This window comes from Grammomys surdaster, unplaced genomic scaffold (assembly GCF_004785775.1).
Source record: "Grammomys surdaster isolate TR1022 unplaced genomic scaffold, NIH_TR_1.0 173, whole genome shotgun sequence".
Classification (NCBI taxonomy): domain Eukaryota; kingdom Metazoa; phylum Chordata; class Mammalia; order Rodentia; family Muridae; genus Grammomys; species Grammomys surdaster.
In genome coordinates, this window is record NW_021604621.1 from 719,871 (window position 1) to 745,404 (window position 25,534).

Below are 25,534 nucleotides of genomic sequence, written 5' to 3' on the forward strand. Positions count from 1 at the left end.
TATATATATATATATATATATATATATATATATATATGTATATGTATATGTATATGTATATATGTGTGTGTGTGTGTGTGTGTATACTTTTATCAGCCATAACATCATTAAAAAATAGGAAATTAAAATGAACTTGAGGCTTGTTTTTAATTTTAAAAAGAGAAAAGTTGGAGGGTGATGGGTTTGATCAAAATACAGTCCACAAAATTCTCAAAGAATAAAATTAAACAAAAAAAATATACATTTTGGGACTGGAGAGATGGCTTGACAGTTAAAAGTTTGTACTGCTCTTAAAGATGCCCTAAGTTTGGATAACAACACCCAAATCAGAAAGCTCACTGTAACCCCAGTTTCAGGGTACCTGAGGCCTTCTGGTCTCCTTGAAAACATGTGAGTCCTTGGTGTCAATCAAATAAAAAATAAGCATCTAAAGAAAATAAATAGCCAAACTTTAGCAATTATTACATCTACAGTGAGTGTACCTGGGTGATGGAATATTATTGACTATTTTTTTCTGTTTGAAGTATCTCATAATTTTTATAAGATGGATTACTTAATGTTCTAGAATATAGAGGGATAAAAATATAGTATGTGTGGTCTGAAGAGAGAGGTGTGCTCTAAGATCAATTATAGCCTTTCTTGTAGTCAACTTAATTGGCTACTTGGTAAAAAATTAAATCAAAAATTAACAGACATGTAATCTTTGAAGAAGATACTCATAAAAAAAGCTAATCAGTGTGAGTGTTATTAAGGCATTTGAGTCTCCTTGAGTCTTCTATGATTCATATATTTTAAAAATCGTTTTGAAAATGTATATTTAGTTTTTAAAAATGCATCCAACCTAACTCTTCTATTAAAAAGATACCATAGCTAATTACTGCTGTGTGAGCATAATAAACTAGATGGCCAAATTCAAATGTTCAAGGGGGATAGACACTCCCATGCAAGTCCAGACCTCTGGCCTTCCCTGTTGGCTTCTTAAGTCCAACAGAATGGAAGGCTCGAGTTGTATGTAACACACACACACACACACACACACCCTGGAAATTCTGTTAAATCTTAGTTGAAACCAAGTCACTAATTAGAATATTGTTAGGTTATTACGGCAAAATTTAAAAATTAAACACACTAAAAAAAAATCCCCCCAGGACAATATTAAACAAACACGTAAACACCAAATTTGTAAATAAGGTTCAAAAACCTGTATAAATCTGGAGTTATGTGGATAAATGTGGGGAATAAGAGTATGATATTATGATACAGGGATAACAGAAATCTTCATCTTCAGTTTCTTTGAATGTTGTTATAATCAATTATTTAGCCAGTATTTTAAATTGTCTAAGTGATATCCTGTTTCTATAGCTATAAACCCACAGAAACCTTCAGGTATATTTTGCTCAATCTTTTACAACATTCAAATTTCATGACTTTAGAGCAGAATTAGAAGTCAAATTCAGCTACAAGTGCTCAGACTAGGCAAGTAGGGGAAGCACTCTGTACGTCTCTTCCCTCTAGATCTGATTTACTATTAAAGCAGGCTAGACAGGACTTAATCAAGTGAGTCAAGGGAGTCCTAGTCTCTGAAAAATCACTCACTGATATCAGGAATCTAGGCAAGTCACTGAGCTTCTCAAGTCACATGGTTACGCAACTTCTAAGTTTCTGTCTGCAAGTCCTGGGAGGTTTATCTAAGATCTCGGAGCCACCATTTTCTATATCCTCAGCCTTCTGGAAAACAATGCTCGGCACTGGACTCCATCTTGCAGGGGCAAACCAGACCTCGAAGAGCCCATTATATCCCTAAAATAGATAGCACTTACTTTTCCAAGTGGGAAGGGGAACTGAACACCTTTACATCTGCCACTGTGCTGCAAACACACAGAACCAACTTCCAGAGTATTCTAGAACAATCTGCGGGTTTGACAAATTCAGTAAAGGCATACAAAAGTCTGAAACGCAGTAGTGTAAGGCCAGTGTTTTTCACAATGAAATATGATTTATTAATAGATCATAGTCTATATCTAAAAAATATAAAGTGTTAGATTATACTTGCATATAATACTGATTTTTTACAAACATGTCAATTATATTGTCTACTTGTGTACCACAGATATAAAGTTGTTGGTTTTTTAAAGAAAGTGGCTTGCTACTTAGTCCAGGCTGGCCTTGAACTTGTGATCCTCCTGCTTCAGTCTAGTGCTTTCAGAAGTACAGACATAATCCCTTACACCCAGTTCTTAAAATGTATTTCCTTCTATGACTCAGTGTCAAAAGATTTCTAAAACAGTGGCTAGATATTACAGATGTAGACTTAATGAAGAAAGGGTCACAGCAAAGACCAAACAAGGAAACCAACCAAGATATCCAAACACATATAACACGCTGAAGAAGTGTCTAGAGACTTAACAAAACGGAAGACATTTAAACTATGATCATCCACAGTAATAAAGGGAATTGTGGTATTGCTTATTTGACTAGAAAGTCAATAATTTAGGTACTCCACTCCCATATTTTTGTCTATCTTGCATAATAACAAGCAGAATAATAAATTACTAAAACTTCATTATCACTTCCCCTTTGCCATATGTGGTGAAGTTATGAAAAGCATAGTAGCCCGAGACAAGGTACCTTCGTAATCAAATTCCATTCCCTAGGTAACAAAAAATATTCATTAAAACCATCCTATGTCTCCTAGCTTACAGCTGGAATCATATATCCAAGTAATTTTACACCATTTTTCCTACCTTTCTTTACTTCAAATCAAATCAAGCAATTCACGGGAAACTCCTCTAACATGAAGATACTTACTTACTTCCCTATCAGTGACTAAGGAAGGGTATGCACAACTAGGCTTCCCCGCTCCAGAGCAGGTGAAGCTGGGCACTCTGCCTCGAGACTTTCCTGGGACTTAGGGGGCATGGTGGCCTCCCACAGTGCTCCGCTGAGCATCATACCGGCTGATCCCTCTGCTTTCTCCTGGGCTCCGGGACGGACTTGCTTTCTCCCCGCCCCGGGCTCCCGGACGGCCCCACTTTCTCCCGGGCTCCTGGACCGACCCGTTTTCTCCCGGGCTCCGTGAGGGACCCACTTTCCCCCACCCCACCCTGGGCTCCTGGACGGACCCGCTTTCTCCTGGACCCCGGGCTCCGGGACGGACCCGCTTTCTCCCTGAACCCTGGGCTCCGGGACGGACCCACTTTTCCCCCAATCCCGGGCTCCGGGACGCACCCGCTTTCCCCGCTCCCCGGAACCCCGGGCTCCCGGACGGACCCGCTTTCCCCTGAACCCCGGACTCCGGGACGGACCCGTTTTCCCCCCAACCCCGGGCTCCGGGACGAACCCGCTTTCCCCTGAACCCCGGGCTCCGGGATGGACGGACCCGCTTTTTCCGGGACCTCGGGCTCCAGGACGGACCCGCTTTCCCCCCAACCCCGGGCTCCGGAACGGACCCGCTTTCCCCCCGAACCTCGGACTCCCGGACGGACCCGCTTTTCCCTGAACCCCGGGCTCCGGGACGGACCCACTTTCCCTACAACCCCGGGCTCCGGAACGGACCCGCTTTCCCCCGAACCCCGGGCTCCCGGACGGACCTGCTTTCTACCCGAACCCCGGGCTCCGGGACGGACCCACTTTCCCTCCAACCCCGGGCTCCCGAACGGACCTGCTTTCTCTCCAACCCCAGGCTCCGGGACGGACCCGCTTTCTCCCGGGCTCCCGGACAGACCCGCTTTCCGCTCCCGGACGGACCTGCTTTCTCCCGGGCTCCCGGACCGATCGGCTTCGGCACCCCACCCCGCCCCCCACCCCCCGGGCTCCGGGATGGACCCGCTTTCCTCCCAGGCTCCCGGACGGACCGGCTTTCCTCCTCCTTTCCTCCCGCTTTCCTCCTGGGCTCCGGGACGAACCCGCTCTCTCCCGGGCTCCCGGACCGATCGGCTTCCCACCCCACCCCACACCCCCCCTCCCGGGCTCCCAGACGGACCCGCTCTCCTCCTGCTTTCCTCCCGCTTTCCTCCCGCTTTCCTCCGGGGCTCCCGGACGGACCCGCTCACCTCCCGCTTTCCTCCCGGGCTCCCGGACCGACCCGCTCTCCTCCTGTTTTCCTCCCGCTTTCCTCCCGCTTTCCTCCGGGGCTCCCGGACGGACCCGCTCACCTCCCGCTTTCCTCCGGGGCTCCCGGACGGACCCGCTCACCTCCCGCTTTCCTCCGGGCTCCCGGACGGACCCGCTCACCTCCCGCTTTCCTCCGGGCTCCCGGACTGACCCGCTCTCCTCCCGCTTTCCTCCCGCTCTCCTCCCGGGCTCCCGGACGGACCCGCTCTCCTCCCGCTTTCCTCCTGGGCTCCCGGACGGACCCGCTCTCCTCCCGGGCTCCCGGACGGACCCGCTCTCCTCCCGCTTTCCTCCCGGGCTCCCGGATGGACCCGCTTTCTTCCTGGGCTTCCGGATGGACATGCTTTTCCCCCATACGGAATAAAAAGCGCAATCCCACCGCCACTGCCCACGGCTCCGCGACCTCCACGGTACAGTCTCCCGTGGAAGGAGTGCCTAGCAGGGACAGAGTCGGCACAACACGTGTTTCTGTCACGGGAGGGGGACGTGAGGAGCCAGTGCATCGCGGAGACCAGCACTTTTCCATCCCGGCCCAGGAGTCCTACCCTTCCGCGTCCGCAGCTCCCGATCCGAAGAAGGTACTGAGTTCTCAGACCCGGAATTGGCGACCAGGTTGGGGTGGGTGGGAGGGGCGGAAAAGGTCGCCGCGGAAAGCCTGCCGGACGACTGTTAACGCCCTGCTCTTACCTCCGTGGCTGAGCGCGCTCGCAGTCCCGTCTACAAAGTGAAGGCGGAGGCGGGGCGAGAGGCAGTCCCAGAGAAGGGGGCGGACCCGTACGCGGGCGGAGAAGCAGCAAACTCCCTGGAGCCAGCAGCGACGATCCAGCTGCCTAACCCAGGCCAACCTACTGAACGAGAAAGAGCGGCCATAGACTCTGAACGGAACGCGCTGGGATTGGTTGATGTTTCAAAGGAGTCTCTTCTGTGATTGGCTCACAGAGTCAACGGGGAACTACAGGTGGAAAAGTGGGTGGAGATTTAACAAAGTTGTCACCCAGGCAACAGGGAGACGCACACCGGAGTGGCAGTCTATTTTGGGCGACTAGGCTGTGACCGGAGCACTGACCAAGGTGAGGAAAACTGAAACTTTGGAGGGAAAATAGAGGAGAGTGCTCAATGCTGTGACTGTCAGAGAAACTAGGGAGAATTTAAAATACTTAAAGGCTCAACAAGATACCCCTGAAAAACCTTATGTTGCTCAAAGTGGAGGCAAACTTTCCCAAAGCCCCTCCCACCCTCCTCAACCCTCAAAGCAGGTTGTTGTTTCTAGAAAACTAGAGAAGGGATGGGTGCTGAACCTCTAAATATTTCCCAGTTTTCCTTTATTAAATCTCACACTCAGTGGGTTCTCAATGTCCCGGCCCGCCCCCCCCCCCGCAATTTCCGTTAAAAAACAATTTGTAGGTAGGACTGGTGCACAAAGTTGGGAGACTCACTGTACCTTCCGTTTTGTGTGAACAAGCAGTATTAATTCTGGACCAGCAGGCCTTGATTGTGAAATGAAGGAAGAGAGCACTTTGTAACGTCTTTCCTGTCGGAAAGAACAAAATAAAATGGCTCCCACCGCTCACTATGTAACTGTGTAGCTGTGGAAAGGAATTCTAGTGGCCTGAAAGTTCTGAGGCCGTTGGTCACATCACCAACGGTCACACATTTACTGTACCTTTAAAATATTATTACTCAACCAAAGACTGATTAGCAGAGTATTTTTGTCATTTGACTTTAACTTTGAAAACATATGCAACTGGAATTAAAAATTAAATCTGAGGGATGGGAAAGAACCAAGTTCGAGGTGAGAGATAAAGATCATTAATCTTAAGAATTTTCTTGTTATGATAGCGATTCAGAACAGACTATATCGGTAAACAAGACCGGCCTTTTGACCTTAGTAGTACATTTCAAGAACTGAAAGAAAAAAACTTACCAGTTGACTCTCTTTTTATATAGGAGTGGAATACAAAACTAAGAACAAATTACTGCCAAGTGTATTAAGTTTGCCTGAAATGTCCTATATAGCACCCCACCCCATTTACTATTTAGGCTCCCGTAAACTTAAGATCCTTCTGCTACAGCCTCCCAAGTGCTAGAATTGCAAGCATACTACACAGCTTAAGATGAGCCTTAGGAAAATGAAGTTTTCCATCTCAGAATAAAATAAAAATAAAATAAAAATTCACTTTCGAGCTCCTGTGATACCAGCTACTAGGGAGTCTGAAGTGTGAGGTTCCTTTGAGGCCAGGAGTTCAAGATCAGCCTGGTCAAATTAGGAAGATAAAGTCTCAAAAACCAAAGCAAAGCAACACATCTTTAAAAGGATGGTAGAGATATTCCATTTTTTAAAAAAAAATGAAAATAAAAAACTTAGATAAAGTGCAGACACAGGAATAATTAAATCAAACAAGTCATAGGTTTTTATCTTTAGGTAACATGCCATCACTGGCTCTATCCCTAAGCCATCTTTTTCATTTTTCATTTGAGACAAGGGCTCACTAAGTTGCCCAAGCTGGCCTTGACTTCTGTAGCCCAGACTTGCCTGAAGTGCATCAACCTGTGAGTAGCTGTACTTTAAGTCTTGGCTTGTATTTGTATATAAGATTCCAGGTAGTTAAAAAAAAATAAAACAATTTCCATTAACAGTACTTTAACTTTGTGACAGAAACTTCGTTAAGCTCCCGCATTTGTGAATATTTTTATGGCAGTAAATGTTAAAAACATAAAAAAATAGTCTTGGATATTTTAAAGATATAACACTCTTATTCCCTATTAGACATACAATCTTTGGCATGCTTAAGAACACAACTATTGAAAACTATATCCCCAGTCCATAACGAAATGAGTTTTAATAGGCAAAGAATTACTGATGAGTATAGTTGCCAAAAATTAATTATGTCTGTCTATCTGGGGGTATGTGTACAAGAGTGCAGCTGCTCATGGAGGCCTAGGCTGTTGGAGCTGGAATCACAGGCATTTCCAAGCTGTCTGATGTGTGTGCTGGAAATTAGAGTCTTCTGCAACAACAGCAGGCACTCTTAACCACTGAGCCATCCTATCAGTTCCCCCCCACCATCCTTCTCTATCCCAATAGTTTTTTAATGGTAGGAATAGTTAGTGTACCATAATAAAACACTTACTTACAATCATAAAGGACCAGATTCAATCCTAAGCATCACGAAAAATAGAAAACAAAATTAGCCAGAATATTATTATTTAATTCAGACATGGGCAGAGATGATACTTTTGTATTCTCAGAAGAATTTCAATACCAGAATTGATAAATAAGACAATATGTAAGTAAAGTTGTGGAAGAAATGCCAAAATTCATTTGGAGAGTAAACAGATTTTGAAATATTTAAAGCTATTCAGTCATATGGCCTCACCTATTCACCCAAATTCAAACAGGATACTATTTGATGATTCGTTGTTGTTGTTTTTGCAGCACCTGGGATCCAATTCAGGCCTTCTTCCACATTTAGCAAGCACTCTACCCTTGAGCTACACCCCGAGCTATATTTGGTGAGTTTTTTTTTCCCATTTCCTGGTTTCATTTACTCTGCGTACTTAGTAAAATATGCTGGTGTTGACTTTTCTCCAAGTAATTAAAAGTTAAACAGCCATTCTTATTAATGCCATGTATGGAGACCAATAGAGACAGACAGACAGACAGACAGACAGACAGACAGACAGACAAGAAAGAATGGTGATAGTCTCACATTCAAAGTCTGACTAGATCCCAAGGTTACTGATACTGCCTCAGTGCTATGGATCTCTAGGGCCTTCTTGGTAAACATTTTTAGTCCTTAACTGGTCCTGATGTTTTGGTTTGAGCTAGTTCCAGACTGTTGTTTTAACTGGTTAGCCAGACAGATCCCCCAACTACATTTTCATTTATGAAGGCTCCAAAGGCTCAGGCTGATGTAAGGAAATCAAAGCTTTGTCTGGGAACACTGCTTTTGGTATTGGCTGGTCAAAATAGGGTGGGGAGTGGAAGAAAGAAAAAACACTGCCTTAAAAAAATTATTTTCTGAGTGGCCACATCTCAAGTAAAAGATTCTTTGCTCTTTCTCAAGATCCCACCCTGCCCCACCTCCTGCTTGCTAAGAATCAAGCTCAAGGCCTCATACAGGATTTTAGGCAAATACTTTATACCACAACCCCTCTCCTAATATTGGCCTATTTAAAATATTCCTGTCAATATTTAGGTATGTATGGAAAAAGGACTAGGGAGCCCCAATTCTTGATGCCTAACTATTGGATAATTCAAGGACGGGGACTCATTGACTTTGTGTATCCACCGATGACTCTACCAAGCTCCAACGGTTAGTTCAAATTCAGTGGTCACATAGATGACCCTCATTAAACTAAATGGTTAACAAAACAACCCCCTCCCCCCAAAATCATGAATCTCAGAGAGGAACTGGTAGACAGGAAGGGGGGTGTGTGTGTGTGACACGGATAGGATCAAGATAAGGAAGGATTTTGAGGAAAATGTAATCAGAATTCATCATGTGATTGTATGTATAGAATTGTCAAAAAACTTGATAAAAGAATTATAAATGTTGCATTGAAACATAGGCTCAATAGCTTTAGAAATTTTTACTTAAAAAAAAATCACCACACTAGTTGGCCCAAGTAGTCTAGTAATTAGAAAAATATACTGTGAAATTTAAAGGCTGCACGTTAGAGGGTACATTATTAACAGGATGTAGAACATATATATGTAAAAAGATTGTGTGAGAAGGGCAGAAAATTAGGCTGAGGCTATATCCTGAAATCCCTGATTGCCAGACTTGAGATTGTATTTAGCTGACAAAAAACCTAAAAAGCATGTTTTCTTTTCTTTTTTTAATATGATGATCATGACAAATGAGCTTTGATAACTCTCTTTTAATTTAATATTATTTTTGACTCGCTGGACTTCAAAAAGGTTAGTAGCATTTTCATTTTCATTGGATTTATGTCTTTTCCAATATTTCATATAATTGATTTTGATATTTTGAGCTATTTAGTTATTCTCAAAATATCTGCGATTCTTTTGTGTCTCAAATTGTATTGTCAAATTTATCAGGACTAATTACTTGCTTACAGATTATTATTACATTTCATATAGTGAAATATTATTTTTGTAAATATGTCCATTTTATCAAACTTTGGCTCCAGTTAGCTATAATGTGAGTCTATGTGATTTTGTGCCAATGGAATTTGGAAGTCCAATTGCAAATATGTTTCAGATATATAAAATATTACTAAGAATTTTTGTGAAGGATTTTTAAACACAGACCTATACCACAAGATGTGTCATTCCTTCAATGCAGTTACTTTGAGTGGCCAGTATACTATTCTAATAATGTTGTTATTACCCATTTGCATTTAAGACTGGTATTTTTAGAACTGCCTTGAGGTCTGCATCATATTCCTTTTAATATTCTCAGGAAGGCAAATCTTCACATTTTGAATGTAGATATCTAGATATATCTGGAAATCACTCAGAGACAAATCTGATGTGTAATCAAACTGAATGATGCTGTAATGATATCTATTTTCTTAGTGATATATATGAAGGAAATGCCAAGAGAAAAGACAATTTCTAAAATATTTTGAGCATTGATGGTATAATTTACATCAGTCTGTAACCTTCCAAGGTTACTATTTTGAAATGCCGCATTCCTATGAATTTAATCATATTTCATTCACTATTCATCAATTGCTGACTAAATTCCAGCTGTGGTTTTGAAGATGTTCTTTCTATGTGTACAGCTTCTCAATGTCCTGACTGCCCTGCTTCCCACCCCAAAGCCAGTCAGAGCCTTCCCAAGTAACTGGTAGAAATTTAGAGTTAATTTGGTTTTTCCTCAGTTCTATATTCCATACACTTTCTGAGCCCTAACCTTCCTTCATCACCTCCGCTGTGGGTGCTGGATGACAGAAAGTCCCTGATGCAGGGCCTGGCTCAGTTGATATTTTCCCTCTGGAATTTTGATCCCTGCTCTATTCTGAGTATATATCTAGTAGCTTCCAAACATCTGACATTTCTCAATAACTAGACCTTTCTTATACCCCGCTACATGAGTTGGGGTCCCATATCACTTTGAATATCTCTCTATATCCAGGAAGTCCCGCTAGCCAGAGAGGACGATGTGAGTAGCTCTTGCTATGGCTACATCAGATACTATATTTGGAACTTCTGAATATCTTTCTTATGGCTTAGTTCAATGGTTTGTTTACTCTTGTCTCCCTGGCTCCCTATTTAAGTCTCAGAAGCCTCATGATCATACAAGTATCTATGGGTACTATGCTTCAGATAATAATGATGCTGTATAGCCTTTCATATTTAAGCAACCACCATCATTGGGACTGAATAATTGACCATCATGTTAGAAAGCTTGTAGAGTAAGTAATGCTGATGTAAGAAACAAGTCCATTATGTTTGTTTCTTAAACACATCATTATACAATATCTAGGCAGGATCCTAATTATGTCTGCTATTGGGTATGCTTTTTCCCTTTCACTCTCAAAGGTAGAAAATATTTCAATAAACACTTTGCTTTCTTTGTTGGCTAAATATTTAATGAAGACATTACAAAGGAGAATTTAAAAATATAAACAGAAGCCTCTTTGTTTAATTTCACATGTGTCAATTATTCATTTTCTAGCAGACCAGACTGTGAGAGAGATTGCTTTGTCACCTTATATTTCAGCTTTTCTGATTTAATGAGTTTCCAATGTAATGAGCTTTATCACTAACTTAGTCTACATCACCATTAAAAGTGAAATTCAAGTCCAGGAAAATGAAACTTTTAAAGAAAATACTAGCTAACGTAGGTTAAGTATTTACAATTCACCACGTACTTGTTGCAATTATTTAAAATGGCCGCTAGTCAAACTGACTATCTAAGCTGCGGCGGCTTTGCCTAGCTCAGCTGCCATGTTTCTCAGCCGGAGGCCACATGTGTGCCACAGCTAGAAATGGTCAGAAAGAAACACCAGCCCTGCCACCCACGAGACACCAGCATAGGAGATGGCTCAATCTTCCACGCTGTCTCTGCAAGGCTGGGCATTGCCCAGACCATCCCGCCATCCACATGGACCCAGTAGAAAGATGAGACTCTAATGCTTAAAGATTAATCAAAGGCTTATATATTTGGTAATGATCAATAACAAGATACCCATACAATCAAAAATGTAACCCAACACCCAATCTAGATATGCCAACTACCTTTGACTGCTACAGACACGTGAACATCCACCTCCATCCCCCCCCCCCCTCTCTCTCTCTCTCTCTATCTATCTATCTCTATCTCTCCCTCTCCTAGCTCTTCCTCTTCCTTTTCCTCCTCTCCTCCTTACTCCCCATCTTCCTCTCCTAATTCCTCCCACATTAGCTCCTCCTACAGGTACTAGTCCAGACTCATTTATATGTATTAAGCTACTTAATACTTGTAACAATTCAAGAGATAGATGCTACTATTATCCCCCACTTTCCAGATAAAGAAACTTAGGTAGAGAGAATTTAAATAATTGTTCAAAGCCAAAGAGCTAAGAAGTACATGATGGATCAAATTCCAGACGTCATGACCCCAGCCCTCTTATTCTTATCCAGTATGATAATTTGCCTTCATATTAGAAACCCTTAACATCTCCAATAGGGATCCAAATCGGTTGTATATTCAACAAAGAAAGTAAAAAATATTTATAAAACAAGACTTGGAAAATACCTTCAATACAGGTTGATTTTGACAAGTGATTATATCAGGACTTTTATTACCATTCTAATATACTGGAAAAAATTTTCATGTATAATTAAAACATCTAGAGAAATGGTCTCTGGGAGTGAAGTTTATAAAATAATGTTTCAAAAGTATCTGTAAAATTGTGGGAAAGATACCTTATTTCAGTTTTGCCCATTTTACCAATAATAAGCACAACTCTACAGTCCTTCTCGGGCTCCTCATTAAAGTCTGACACCTCTGAGATATATTTTTTAAAGATGTTAACTGTCCTGCTGTGGATGTAACTGCAGGGATTATTTTCAAAATTGCTACCAGTATGACAGGATTCAGTATTACTGTTACACTCATAAAAACATGTGCTTCTTTGTTCATGAATTTCACTAAAATGAGCCAATGCTTATTTCAAATGTCATTGTAAGGCTAGGTCTCATCAAAGGTTAATTAACAGTATAAATGAAGCAAAGAGGTACACACTTACCAGAGGCAAATATACGAAATAAGTAAAGGTTATCTGGGTATATCCCTGAAGCAAAATCTTTTTTTTAGTTCACAAATTGGAATATACAGCAAATATGAAACATGTTAAAAAATTATGGCCTCAAATATAAGTACACAGCTTATAACAAGTTGTACTTCTTTCTTTTTTTTATTGGATATTTTCTTTATTTACATTTCAAATGTTACCCCTTTCCCAGTTTCCCCCCAGAATCTCCCTATCTCATCCCCCCCTCCCCCTGCTTCTATGAGGGTATTCCCCCACCCAGCCACCCACTCCTGCCTCCTTGCTTTCAAATTCCTCTATACTGGGTCATCGAGACTTCACAGGACCAAGGGCCTCTCCTCCTATTGATGCCCAACAAGGCCATCCTCTGCTACATATGCGACTGGAGCCATGAGTCCCTCCATGTGTACTCTTTGGTTGATGGTTTAGTCCCAGGGAACTCTGGGGGGGGGTTCTGGTTGGTTGATATTGTTGTTCTTCCTATGGGGTTGCAATCACCTTCAGCTCCTTCAGTTCTTTCTCTAACTCCTCCATTGGAGTCCCCGTGCTCAGTCCAATGGTTGGCTGTGAGCATCTGCCTCTGTATTTGTCAGGCTCTGGCAGATCCTCTCAGGAGACAGCTATCTCAGGGTCCTGTCAGCAAGCACTTCTTGGCATCTACAATAGTGTCTGAGTTTGGTGACTGTATGTGGAATAGATCAAATTGTACTTTTAATCAAGTCACCAAGTGGGTTCTCTTTCTGCTTTTTTCAATGCTGGAATTGAACCTGGGGCTTTGAACATGATAGGCAAGCATTTTGCAACTGAGCCATATCTGAAGCTTTTACCCCTAGTCATTCTTAAGCACACTGAAAAAAAAAAAACCCACAAGAACCACTTAGGTAGAAACTCAGTATGTGCTGGTGAGACTGAATAAGAAGTTTTAGTAAAGCTGGGTGAATGCTTGGATTACTCAGTTCCCTGGGTTCTGGGCCTTAGCGAACTACATGTGTACAGGAGTTTATAAGCATTTGCAAATATGACAGAGGCAGTGGAGTGACACAGTGAAAGAAGGGATACATGGGAAAAGTAAAAAGTGTATCTGATCATCTCCCCCCATCCCCAACCTCAGATTATGGAATCGGAATATCCAGAAGCTGAGAACATGGAAACAGGGAATTTGGAAGCAAACAGCATGGAAGCTAAAAATATGCAATTTGAGATGCTGTCTTCTGCCTCGGCCCTGCAAGCACTGTCCAGTCTCCTGAATCCTGAAGAAGAGGATGATTTTGATTTTGAACAGGTGGTCATATACTTAAAGATAAATTAATTGTATTAAAGGAAAGTTGTGGAACTGTATTTGAACAACTCATTTCCATTTTGCTGTGGGAGCAGGACTGTGTCATCTGATACACGCAAAAGAGGCTGAAAAGCTTATTATGCATGAGACTATAACCTCTAGTACATTTCTAGCAAACATAATTATATTTTTTTCTACACCACCTGAACACTGAATAGGAAAATAGTTCTGTAACTATGGTAGCGGTAGCCGCATTTCAAAATGTTTGTCATTTATATTTATGGTCAAAGAATGCTTGACAACCGTTGCAAAGAGCAGTAGCTAGGATTGTTTATGCCTAGACAATATTTCTACAAAGCAAATATTTTCAATTATGCAGTATTAATTGATCTCCCAATTCAAGTCTCTTAATTGTAAACAAAAAAAAGTCTGCATATGAAAACAGCAAAATACTTTGAGCCAAATAATAGGAAAAATAGCTTCTGTCTACTAATAGGGTTTCCAAACACATGCTTAAGCAAATTATATAGAGAGTTTAATCAGGTGATTTTCATTTGGAGATCTGGACAGGTAACACCTTCAAGCCTTGGGGCAGCATGATGGCCCTCATTTAGGATAGAAGAGTTACCAGTCAAAGGCCACTGCTCTTATTTCCTGGATAACCAAAACAGCATTATATAATGCCCAGTTTCCCCCTCCTCTCCTTAAAGAGAAATGAACTTTTTCAATTAGACCAGCTATGATGATATAAGTTCAGTGCACAATTATTTCAATATTTCAGAATATTTCAATTTTTATAAAAGTATTTTAATGAAAATTTACTACAACCACAAATAAACCATGTTCTATGAAAATATCAATTTATTCCTTCCAATTTTCTGACGTAGTATGAAAGCCAAGTATTTTTAGGCAAACAACAACACAAACGCAGTGGCCCAGATCAATATCTCACCTTCATTAGGTGAAACAGATCAGAATTAAATAAGATATGAAATGGAAATAAAATGTGTAGGAGAGGACTACTAAATCAGTTTGGAGCCAAGTTAAGAGACATGAAGTTTTAGAGAAAAGCCTTAGTATAGCTAAACAAAGAAAAATCAAGACATTGATAATAGCACGAAATGTATATGACAGATAAGACACAGGGAAAAAGTTAGGTGCAGTGTATCCATGAAGTTGGGAAAACAAGTTGATTTTGCTATCTAAGTTGAAATAGAATGTTAAATTTCCAGACCACACATCCTGGGAAAGGCAGGCTTATACTCCATAGAAAGAGCATATTACATGTTTGAGAAACAGAAGCACTTAATACTGTTGAGCAGAACTTGCAGTTGGCACTGATGCAGAGGTTAGAGATCAGCACTGGTTACAAAGCCTCTTGCCTTTGGCGTTTATGTCTAGGGATGTTTATTTGCATCTAGAGGTATTTCCAGGAGGAAAGATGAGTGTTTATGAAAATAGAGAGACTATAACATCATTTTACTGAATTGCACAATTCATAATAGAAAATTACCATAATAATATATGATTGTGTATATGTGGGTTATAGGCAATTTCAAGATAATTGGTCATTCAGACATCTCAGTAGAGATACCATTAGAGGGTATAGAATCAGTGATTCAGTATGTTGGGAGAATAATTAATGTTCCTACTGAACTATTACATTTTCCTGGAGGTAAAATGCCATTCATTTTTAACATGTATTAATCTTGAGAACCAGGAAATGATTACAAGAGTGATGTGTTTTCTAAAATGGACTCTGAAAAACAGCAAGAGAACTGTTGCATACATATTGGTTTATTTACACTATCCCTCTTCTAAATGAATTATTAAGTCTCTGGGAGATTGGGAAGAGAGTCTGTTGTTTTTCAAACTCCTAAGGAGATCTCAAGACTTACGGGAAATAAGATCCCACCAATCTTCAGACACCATGACAGGATGTTCAAAATCTCTCCGATATTACAAAGAGACATGGATTGGAATGACAAATGTCTCTGATAATTGGCTGTGGGTACATGGTACAGGATTAAATGATGCCCATATAGAAAACAATTACCAGGTGATATGTTATTATTTCACTCTACCTTCTCACTTGAAATTTTATTTTTAATCAGTTATTTTCATTAAGTTAATAAATTGGAACTCCCCTCTGCTCTGATATGCTCATCCAATCATAACTGTCCATGAAGAACATATCAATTTTTGCTAAAATGTTCACGGTTTCATTTCTACTGATTTAAATTTTCTGTGGAAAGAGACACTGCAAAATAAGAGGCCCTTATGTTCCAAGAACCGCTTTGCTCTGATTGACTATTAGTATTCTGATGATTAATAATTTAATAAAAGTACCACACATTCATGTGACCTCCGTGATTAAACAGAGAAAAAAAAGGTCCAGAATACTATTGGGATTTTCACAGAAAAATATCTGCAATTTCTTAACAACTCACACAGAGCTTTTAAATCTCCTTTCTGAAAAACAGTGGTTACCATCTCATACACTGTAGAGATGCTACATATTATTTTGTGATTTATAACTGTTGGAATGGTTTAGCATCATAAAGACCCAGGTGAGTGTTTACAACAATATCCAAGGCCAGATATTACTCTTCTCACCCAAACAAGACTTACTTTGCAACTTCTGTACATGACTGAAGTTCTGGATGATGAGGGCAAGAACTAAAAAAGGGGGCAGGTGGAGGGGGTCCTTTGCCAGGATCCAAGGAAATAAGGATATTTTGACTGTCAGTAATGAGTACTTAAGAGTTTGATGTTAGAATGAACAATTAGGAAGAAATTCAGTTTGTCTTGAAATAGCAAAGAATCCCTTAAAAGAAGCTAGTGAAGTGATGGGGTAAATATGTGTTGCACTGACTTGAAAAGAGTGAAGATTGTTCTGTAAGAGTATGCACACTATAAAAACATAATAAAAAAGCAAAATAAGTGTATGGCCATATGAAAACAGAAGTGCTTTGGCGTTCTTCTGATACTATGAATCGGGAGTTGCTGCATTAGGAAGTGTGGGAAAGAGAAATATTTCATCCCCAAAATAGGAAGAGATTAAAAACAGTTACTGGGACTTTTAAATGGTTCCTGTTATGTCTAACTTCTTAGCTTCTGTTTACTTTTATTTCAGTAGAATGCTCCCATAAGTCTATCTTTCATCTAACTATAACCAAACACTGACTGAACCCCAAAGTGCCAATGCTTTTCTACTAACACTTGGTTCTAACCTTCATAGAGATGAATGTGGCTGTTCCTCCTCTCCCAAGGGACACATGATTCACTGGGCTGGAACCAGGGATTTAGTTCAACCAAAAAAATCAATTTGACCTCAGAGTCTATTAAGCCAAATACTTTTTTCCAAAAGGACAAGGAAGACACATTGAAAATAATAGTTGGCATCTGTGTTTGTATTGTATAAGAATGGTGAATAATTAAAGCAGAACTTTTCGAAGGTCTAGAAAACTTGACAGGTTTAAATTACTAGTGATATTTGTTATACAAGTAGTAATTACAGAATTTTGGACTTCTGTTCTTCTTTCCAAGGGACAGTGCTCATCTACTATTAGAGCCATGGGCCCTGGGAATATTGGACAGCTTAAAGCAAAAGAGTCCAAAGGTAAGTTATTTAATAAAGTAATATAGGTAAATAGAATCAATATACCATTTTCCTCAGCAAAGTCAAAGAGTAATAACAAAACTAATATTTCATAAGAGGAATTCATCAAATGACATTGTATTAGATACTTCAGATTACTATGCAGGTATGTCTTGAGTGTTGTCACCACAAATGATAAATATGTGAAGTAAATATGTATGATTTGACTTAGTCATTCCACTTCAAAACATCATGTTGCACATGACAACAAATTAATTTTTAATTTGTCAATTCAAAACAAGCATGCAGTTTCTAAAAGTTAAAGAGGTGAGCTGACGCAGTCGTTCCCATGGCGAGCTGCCGCTTACATACAAACATGTCGTTTTACTTCTACCGCAGGTTAGTAATTTTCTAATACGGAAAAAAATTTTGCCTCTGGCTGTCTGTGTTCCTTGGTACATTTTTTGAAATAGACTCCAGGGGAGCTCATACATGAGTAGGCTTCATTGTAGGCACATCGCTCCTCTTTTGTGGCGACCATAGGGATCTCAAGACCTGTAGACTCTTCCTTATTCACTCCACTATAGTGTAGCAAATTCCCAAAACCAATTTATTAATACAAGTTCAGCAAATATTTATTGAGAATCTGTTATGTACCAGGCAATATGATAATCTTTGAGACTACAAAGGAAATCGATGGTCTGTTCTGAAGAAGAAAGTAAAACAAATAGCTACCTAATTTTACCTTACATTGAAACGCTTCTGAAGTGAATTCATGAGGTTCCTTAAAAACAGTCCTGGTGCAAGACCTAGGATTGTAGTTCAGGGTTAGTATTACTCCTCTAACGCCGTACAAAATCACAATTCACGCAAATAAGAAAGATTTTTTTTTGTGTGTGTGACTCAAACGTTTTTGTTTATACATTGTCATAGAATTGAATATTTTACAACCCTTTGAAAATGTAAAAGCATTAATTCTGTTGTTCCTGATTAAAATTATCAGAGGACAACCAGAAAGGGGAAGCACATTTTGTTCATCGAATTAATGGATTCGAAAGATAGTGTATAGAAAAATTTTAAAATAACGAATAAAATGAGTTCTGAGGATGCTTTCAATTTTTCAGGTATTATGACTGTATGTATTCAAGAGGCTCTTTGCCCTACTCCAGACTACAGGACAGACTAGTTCACATCTGGCTGGATTTCTGTACTGCCATATTTCCAATAAAGTGGGTCTAATCATCTCAACAATTGGAGGGCAATGAGTCATATGTAAAATGCTATGTATGAGCCTGCATTTAGGCTTTACAAAGCTCATGCTAGATAGAAACAGATGATTTACAAAGAATTGTGGAATTGAAAACCTGACCATCAGGCACATTTCTGGGAAAGCTTAAAAGGACTGAAAGTAATGTTCTGAACCTAAGTCTCCAATTGATGTGCCAATGGAACAAATGCAAGCTGGGGTTCTACATGCTGACTGGAGTCTGTATATTTTTAAACACTTAACGATGATTCATTAAAACCAAAGCACCTGCTCAGCTCTGCAAAAGGACAAGTGACAGAGATTTTCTTTAAAGTGCACATGTGAAGTAGGAAAAGACTGCATTAAAAAGTCATCATTCTAGCCACTGTTTTCCATTTCTTTAATTGACATTGTTTTCAAAGATTACATAACACACAGGAAATGCATCAAAAGGCTTTTAGAGTAAAACACAATGCATGATAGATAATATAACTCTATCTAAGTCAGATTCCATGTGCTTCAGTTTTTTCTTTTATGTAAAACATTTACACAAGACCATATTTGTGCTTTGAAAAAATATGTATGCCACCAGTATAACTATCTGATTTCTATGCCATCTAGTAATAGATTATCTTATTTTCTTCTTTTTCCTTATATACTAAAAGTAGGTTTAGTATATAAGGAAATATATATATATATACATACATATATATACATATATATACATATATATATGTATATATATATATATGTATGTATATATATATCCTCAGTTATTATCACATTTATACATCATATTGGTGTACATTGATATTAAAGGTAAATTGTAATTTAGTTAATGTGGACCAAAAATAAGTTAGTGGTTACAGATACCAATGCTTCTGATCAGCTGTCCCAAGTGAGTATGGAGAACATAAACAGGCAATAGCTGCACTCATGTCTTCTCTTTGCTTCGCAGCCATCCCTGAACCAAGGAGTGATGAAAATGAGAACATCTGGAATGCAGAAGAGGTTCCAGAAGGAGCAGAGCATGATGATGTATGGGATGTTCGAGAAATCCCAGAGTAAGTCATATGACACCAGGAATGTGTCTAGATACTTAGGTTGATGTGTCATCTGATACTATTATAGTTTTATAAAATGCATGAATGATTTGTACCACACAATAGATAAAACTACAGTGTCATACAGAGGTCACACACAATTGATTATTTTTCCTGTTCTGTACCAAAAACAAATAATTAAACAAAATGCCTTCCTTTTAGTTATTGTCTAGCAATAGTGAAATTTATATTCAATTTGGAGAACTACCAGTGAAAGAAAAACAGCCATTAAATTATAAAAATTCATACAAACCAAATTACAATACCATGTTTGTGTGTCAAAGACCTACTTTTAGTTACTCAGTATTCTGAATTTTCAATAAAAAGGCTATATCCTTACTCCAATTATCAATTATTATGTAGACATATTCACTAGATCTTTGAGGGCTATGCTCAGAATTCAGTATATATTTTCAACTGGAATTCAAGCTTTACTTTGCAGCCATTTCATACAGTCTTCGCATTCTGATAAAAATTCACTCTTTTAAGGAACTGTAATAATATTTACATACACAGATAAAATTCATGGTTAAATGAATTGAAAGATTTATGTCTTAAAATCTTGAGCATTTAAAACACCTAGAAATAGAAAACAAGTATTGCTGACTTATAATGTACTTTGTTATAGTATATCATACTAGTCTTGTATAGTACATTATGCATATATATAGGACACTTGCATGAGTTTTAAGCGTTTTGTCTTGTGTTTTATTTTAGAGTGAGTAAGGCCTTAGTCCCTGAGCTAGCCTCAAACTAAGATCTTTTGTCTACCTCTGGGTGTGCATCTTCATGTCTGGCCTACTTTATTCTGAAAGACTTTTATGATAAATGGCCTGACAACACTTTTAAGTCTAACTACAAAACTTTCCAATAAATATTTTTTATTTATTTATTTATTTATTTATTTATTTTTGGTTTTTAGAGACAGGGTTTCTCTTTATAGTCCGGGCTGTCCTGGAACTCACTGTGTAGACCAGGTTGGTTTTGAACTCAGAAATCTGCCTGTCTCTGCCTCCCAAGTGCTGGGATTAAAGATGTGTGCCACCACTGCCCGGCAATATTTTTTAAAATTATGGTTTTATGTTAGTTTTGAAAATAAAAGCAATGGTTGATGACACATAATTGCATGAAAGGAAGGATGCAGCTTTCAAATAAAGAAATCCATGATTTAAAACCATTTATCTGCCTGGTTTTTTTCCTAGGTTCATGTCCTGGCTAGGGCTACTATTGCTATGAGGACACAAGATGACTAAGGCAGCTTGTGGAGGAAAGGCTGAACTTGGCTATACTTCCACAGCACTGATCATTATCAAAGGAAGTCAGGACAGGACTCAGGACAGGAACCTGGAGGCAGGAGCTGATGCAAAGGCCATGGAAGTGTGCTGTTTTGTAGCTTATTCTCCACAGCTTACTCAGCCTGCTTTTGTATAGAACCCAGGCTACCACCCCAGTAGTGACACCACCCATAATGGACTGGAGCCCCCAAATCAATCACTAATTAAGAAAATACACTGCAGGCCTGCCTATGGCTTGATTTTATGGAAGTGTTTGTTTCCTCAATGGTGTCTCTCTCTCCAGTGGTTCTACTTACATTAAGTTCATATAAAACTAGTCATCTCCCACTATGAGCATTCTGTAAAACTTGCTGATAAAGGCATCTTAAAACTTAAAGATAATCGTAACATCTTACATGTTTTTAGTTTAAAGTAAAAGTAGTTTAAGTACAATACTTGTTATATGATTTACATACTTACTTCAAAAGTTAACATGTTCAAAAGAAATAAAGTTTAAAAAAAAAGTCAAACTTCTTATCCTGCTCTGGATACCACATTTTTAAAAATTCTAGTTTTTCAATTAACAAAATTTACTTTAAATCTTTCAAAAGAAAATTCATATTAGGATAATATAATATGAGATATAGTAAGATTTTTAAAAATCCCACACACATGGCAGAGTAGGACAAACCAAACAGAAAACAAAGGCATGAGAAACATGTATAGATACTAAGACTTACTTCTTGACACTTAGGAACACAAAGCTGGAAGTCATAATACACAAAGGTCTTGTAGGGTAAAACTCAGAAAAAAGTTAAAAAAATAAAAAGATAAAGTTAAAATAAAATAAAAGGTCCTGGTATGACATTTTGAGAAAAAGAACCTCCAGAGACACCACTGAGTTTATTTTCTGTTAACCTCTATTGCTGGGCATGTGACATATTTCTATGTCTGAAGAATGAATAAAGTAACCCTCACGTGTTGTGGGGCCCACATATCTATATGAAAGTCACTCATTTGTCATATTATAGAATAAATGTCTCACATCCATATGCAGCCAGCTCCAAACTAGAGTCAATGTCCACTTTTCATCCAGACATTTGAAGTTCTCCAGTGAGAGCATCTGTCAAAGTTCAAAGTGAATAATAACTCCAGTCACGACATGAGCAAAGCTGCCCTACAAGAATTTTTATCTTGATTTTTTTTTTTACCTTGTGGATATACACTTCAAAAATGTCCTAATATGGAAAGGAGAAAATGGATAAAGAACATGGAGGTCACAAAAAGAAGAATGGCAAGTGACCAAAGGGAAAATAAGGCCTAAGCTGAGTCACTGGCTTGAACAGAGGAATATAAGGGTCAATTACTTCAGGGAGTTTGAAGGAAGATTTAGTAATTGATTAGATATGAAGGATGGGAAGAAAGTATTAAAGAGGATGATGGGCTTATTATTTAGGATTACAGATGGGAACAAACAGTCTGGTGTTGGCTACATAAACTCTGAGGTGCTTTGGAGACCTCAAGGCAAATCTATGTAGTATAAACTAGGAAAATGTACCTTTTGCTCAGGGTAAGTGCAGAAACTTAAGAAATTCCATTTTGGAGTCACATATATGTAGATGAATTTCTTCCATTTTATCTTAACCTGGATGAACCTTTATAAATACTTGGTAGACATTACAACTTATTAAGAGAAAGGTATTCCATGTCAAACAGCTACCTATTCCTACTCCCATTCAAACTTGGCAATTTCTGCTTCATTCTTGTACTTTATTATTTACGAACTATAAGAAATTAAACATAGTTTTCAGCCTTATAATCTGCTATCATATAATTTCTTTGGGTGGAATTGACGATTAAAAAGTAGCTTACAGATCTGAAAGTATAGGTCCTTGGTAAAACACTCTCTAGCATGTGTGCATGTGACACCCCTCCCCCCCCCATTTAGATTCCAAACACTGAAAGAAGAGAACGGCAGGAAGAGGAATAAGAAGGAACAGGAAGTGAAGAAAGAGGAGGGGAAGGGGAAAAAGTTGAAAAGAAAATCCTTGTAAATCATTGTTTCATTCTATTGAAAGAATTAGAGTACCTTCTAGATGGGAGCTTCTATCAATTTTATCCCTAGAACAAAGGAAATGTTTGTGAATTGTGTGTAGGTGTGTGTGTGTGTGTGTGTGTAAAGGAAAGACTTTCATGTATAAAAAATTCCACTGGACTTGAATCTAAACCTTATAGTCCAGCTGTCACAACTGTACTCCCACCGTTTCTCTTGTTAGAAGCTTAGAAGCACAAACAACCATAGAGATCAGGTAGTTCACACCCGTGTCTTCCATAAATCATACAAATGTAGAAGGCTGTGCATTTGCAATGTCACCAAAGTCACATAGTGAATGACAGGCAGTACTGAATCTGAAGTGTCTTTACATTGTAGTTTAAAGTCGCCAAAGAAAGTTTTCTATCTATACATCAATCCTACAGGTATGGGGCCAGTATTTTCCTGAACCAGTATATTCAAGAAATGTTTTTGTTTTGTTTTGTTTTTTAAACTTGTAATTTTATTGGGTGTGTACTATAAGTTTCTTCAACCCACTTATTTGGGATAGAACTGAAGCAGATAAACTTTATTTTAGAAAACAGTACTACAAAAAGTACAGTCAGGCCCCTCAGTGTTTAGAGTTTTGACTGAATTTCTAGACTTCTATTCCTTTGTGAGCTACTACATATTTGAAAAATAGTGAGTACATAATCTATTTTAGTACTTTCCTTTCTTTATGTTTTTGTGCTAACATAATCTCAAAAGTCTTCTCTTTGTTTTGTGTGATGTGACAGGAAATTGTTCTTTCACCTGAGTATTGTCACTGAAACTAATATTTTTTCAGTTATGAGATTGTATTCCAACAAACTGTGGGAACTGAGGATGTATACCTAGGATTAACACAAAAGGATCCTTCAACAGCATGCTGCCAGGAGCTAGTGGTAAGCTTCACCTCTTTTTCTCCATTTTGTATTGAACACTATAGATAGCTTAATTAACTGCTATTTTCATAATATTGTAAACAAATATATAAACTACAAATGGTGTCTGCTATGCTTAAGATACCAGGGCATTAAAGAAATAATTTAAAATGCATCACATCCAAAAATCACCTAAGCTTATATATGTTAGACAAAATTAACAAACAATAAAGTCATATGACCCAATAAACCATTTCTAGTCCTAGTGACACTATTTTAATCATACTGAATATTCTTCCATTCTAGTTCTGTCTGCTTATCTGACCAGTTAACTACCTTCTGATGTGTTGACAAGCCAAATAGGATAAAGATTTCCTTCCCTGAATTGGCCTTTTCTGTTATTTCTCTATTCTTGGGATGACTCAGTGTGCAATGAAAAATGTTGAAAGGTGTTTTCTTTGTGATTTTCAGATCTGATCTTTATTGCTAAAAATAACTGTTGCTTAGTTCCCTTATTTGAATGATGACATAGCACACAGGGGACCATGTCACCATTTCTATAACAATGCCAATGCCAGTAAGAGGGAGGATAATACTTCAGTGTTGCCTGTGCTATCCTTATAATGATTTTGTTGAAAAGTCTGACTCAATCCTACAATGTGAAATTCAACTCACTTTGGCAACATGTACACATGATTGGTGTTTTAATCTTATTTTTTAGATTAGTGGCTATTCTTTTTTTAAAATCCTTTTCCTTCTCTTACATGATCAAATACTGAGGTACCCTCAGGAGATACTTTATATCTTTTCTCAAGAAAATGATAAATGGACATTCCTTTTGGCAGTAGCTTCAAGTTTTCTATTATTAACAAAATCTAAGACATTCAATTGAATCAAGTAACATAATGGGAATAGTGACTTCAAGTACCTCAGGAGATTTTTCAAACTCTAATGAGTTAAGATTTCAAGTGATCTTGAAGAAATTAGCTCCCAGGGTCTTACCACTAATATTCAAATTTCTCTCTCTTAAATTACTGTAAAATTATGTTTTTGATGTCTAGTGTTGGGGATAGCTCTAAGCTCTAGAGAAAACCTAGGCTCTAAATAAATAAAACTATTGCTAGTCTATCCGTTTTTCTTATACAAATTACCATTAGTTTTAATATTAGGGGTATCCTGAATAAAGGATCTTAGAAACAAAATTACATCTGCTAACAGGAATATACAGTTTATCTAAAACCAAATAAAATATAGAGAGAATATTTGTGCCTTCCCTCAAGTGAATTTATAACTAACTAGGGAGAAAACCTAATAGAGATAAATTGATTTTATTATTAACAATTAAACTCAATATAGGCAACTGTAAGTCTAATAAGGAGTTCAGATTTGGATAAGGCGTAGACCCCAATGAAAAGTAACATCAAATAAAATATAGTTCATGTTCTGCTTCTCTCTCTCCCTTCCTCACTCCCCCGTGTGTGTGTGTGTGCGCGCGCTAGAGAGCAACAAATTGTGGTGTCACTCTCATCTCAGGAACACCATTCACCTCCTTTGAGACAAGGTCTTTCATTGGCCTGGATTTTACCAATTAGGCTAGAGTGGCTGGTCAGAGAGCCCCAGGGAGCCTCCTGTCTCATCAACCTCCTCAGCCCTGGAATTAAAAACATGTGTCACCATGCTTGGCATTTCTACGTAGGCTCTGGGGAAACAAACTCATGTCCTGGTGCTTGTAAG

At 38.7% G+C, this 25,534-nt stretch overlaps 2 protein-coding genes across 4 annotated transcripts in view; one reads left to right on the top strand and one right to left on the bottom strand.

Moving 5' to 3' along the window:
• The window catches only part of Nup62cl (nucleoporin 62 C-terminal like), a 53,396-nt gene extending 48,586 nt beyond the window's left edge, over window positions 1-4,810 (bottom strand). Inside the window, exon 1 of the mRNA XM_028767514.1 lies at window positions 4,659-4,810. The gene's annotated coding sequence lies outside the window, so the exon portion shown is untranslated. The remainder of the gene's footprint in view (window positions 1-4,658) is intronic.
• A 300-nt stretch (window positions 4,811-5,110) lies between these two features.
• Pih1d3 (PIH1 domain containing 3) overlaps window positions 5,111-25,534 on the top strand; it is a 41,757-nt gene continuing 21,333 nt past the window's right edge. The window contains exons 1-6 of one of the 3 annotated variants that reach the window (XM_028767511.1): window positions 5,159-5,183; window positions 7,550-7,626; window positions 13,454-13,624; window positions 17,171-17,243; window positions 19,427-19,532; window positions 23,725-23,821. In XM_028767511.1, the coding sequence (XP_028623344.1) occupies window positions 13,457-13,624; window positions 17,171-17,243; window positions 19,427-19,532; window positions 23,725-23,821 (444 nt within the window). In that variant the 5' untranslated portion in view covers window positions 5,159-5,183; window positions 7,550-7,626; window positions 13,454-13,456. Of the gene's footprint in view, window positions 5,184-7,549; window positions 7,631-13,453; window positions 13,625-17,170; window positions 17,244-19,426; window positions 19,533-23,724; window positions 23,822-25,534 lie in introns of those variants that run through there. The other 2 variants (XM_028767513.1, XM_028767512.1) reach the window with 2 other exon arrangements.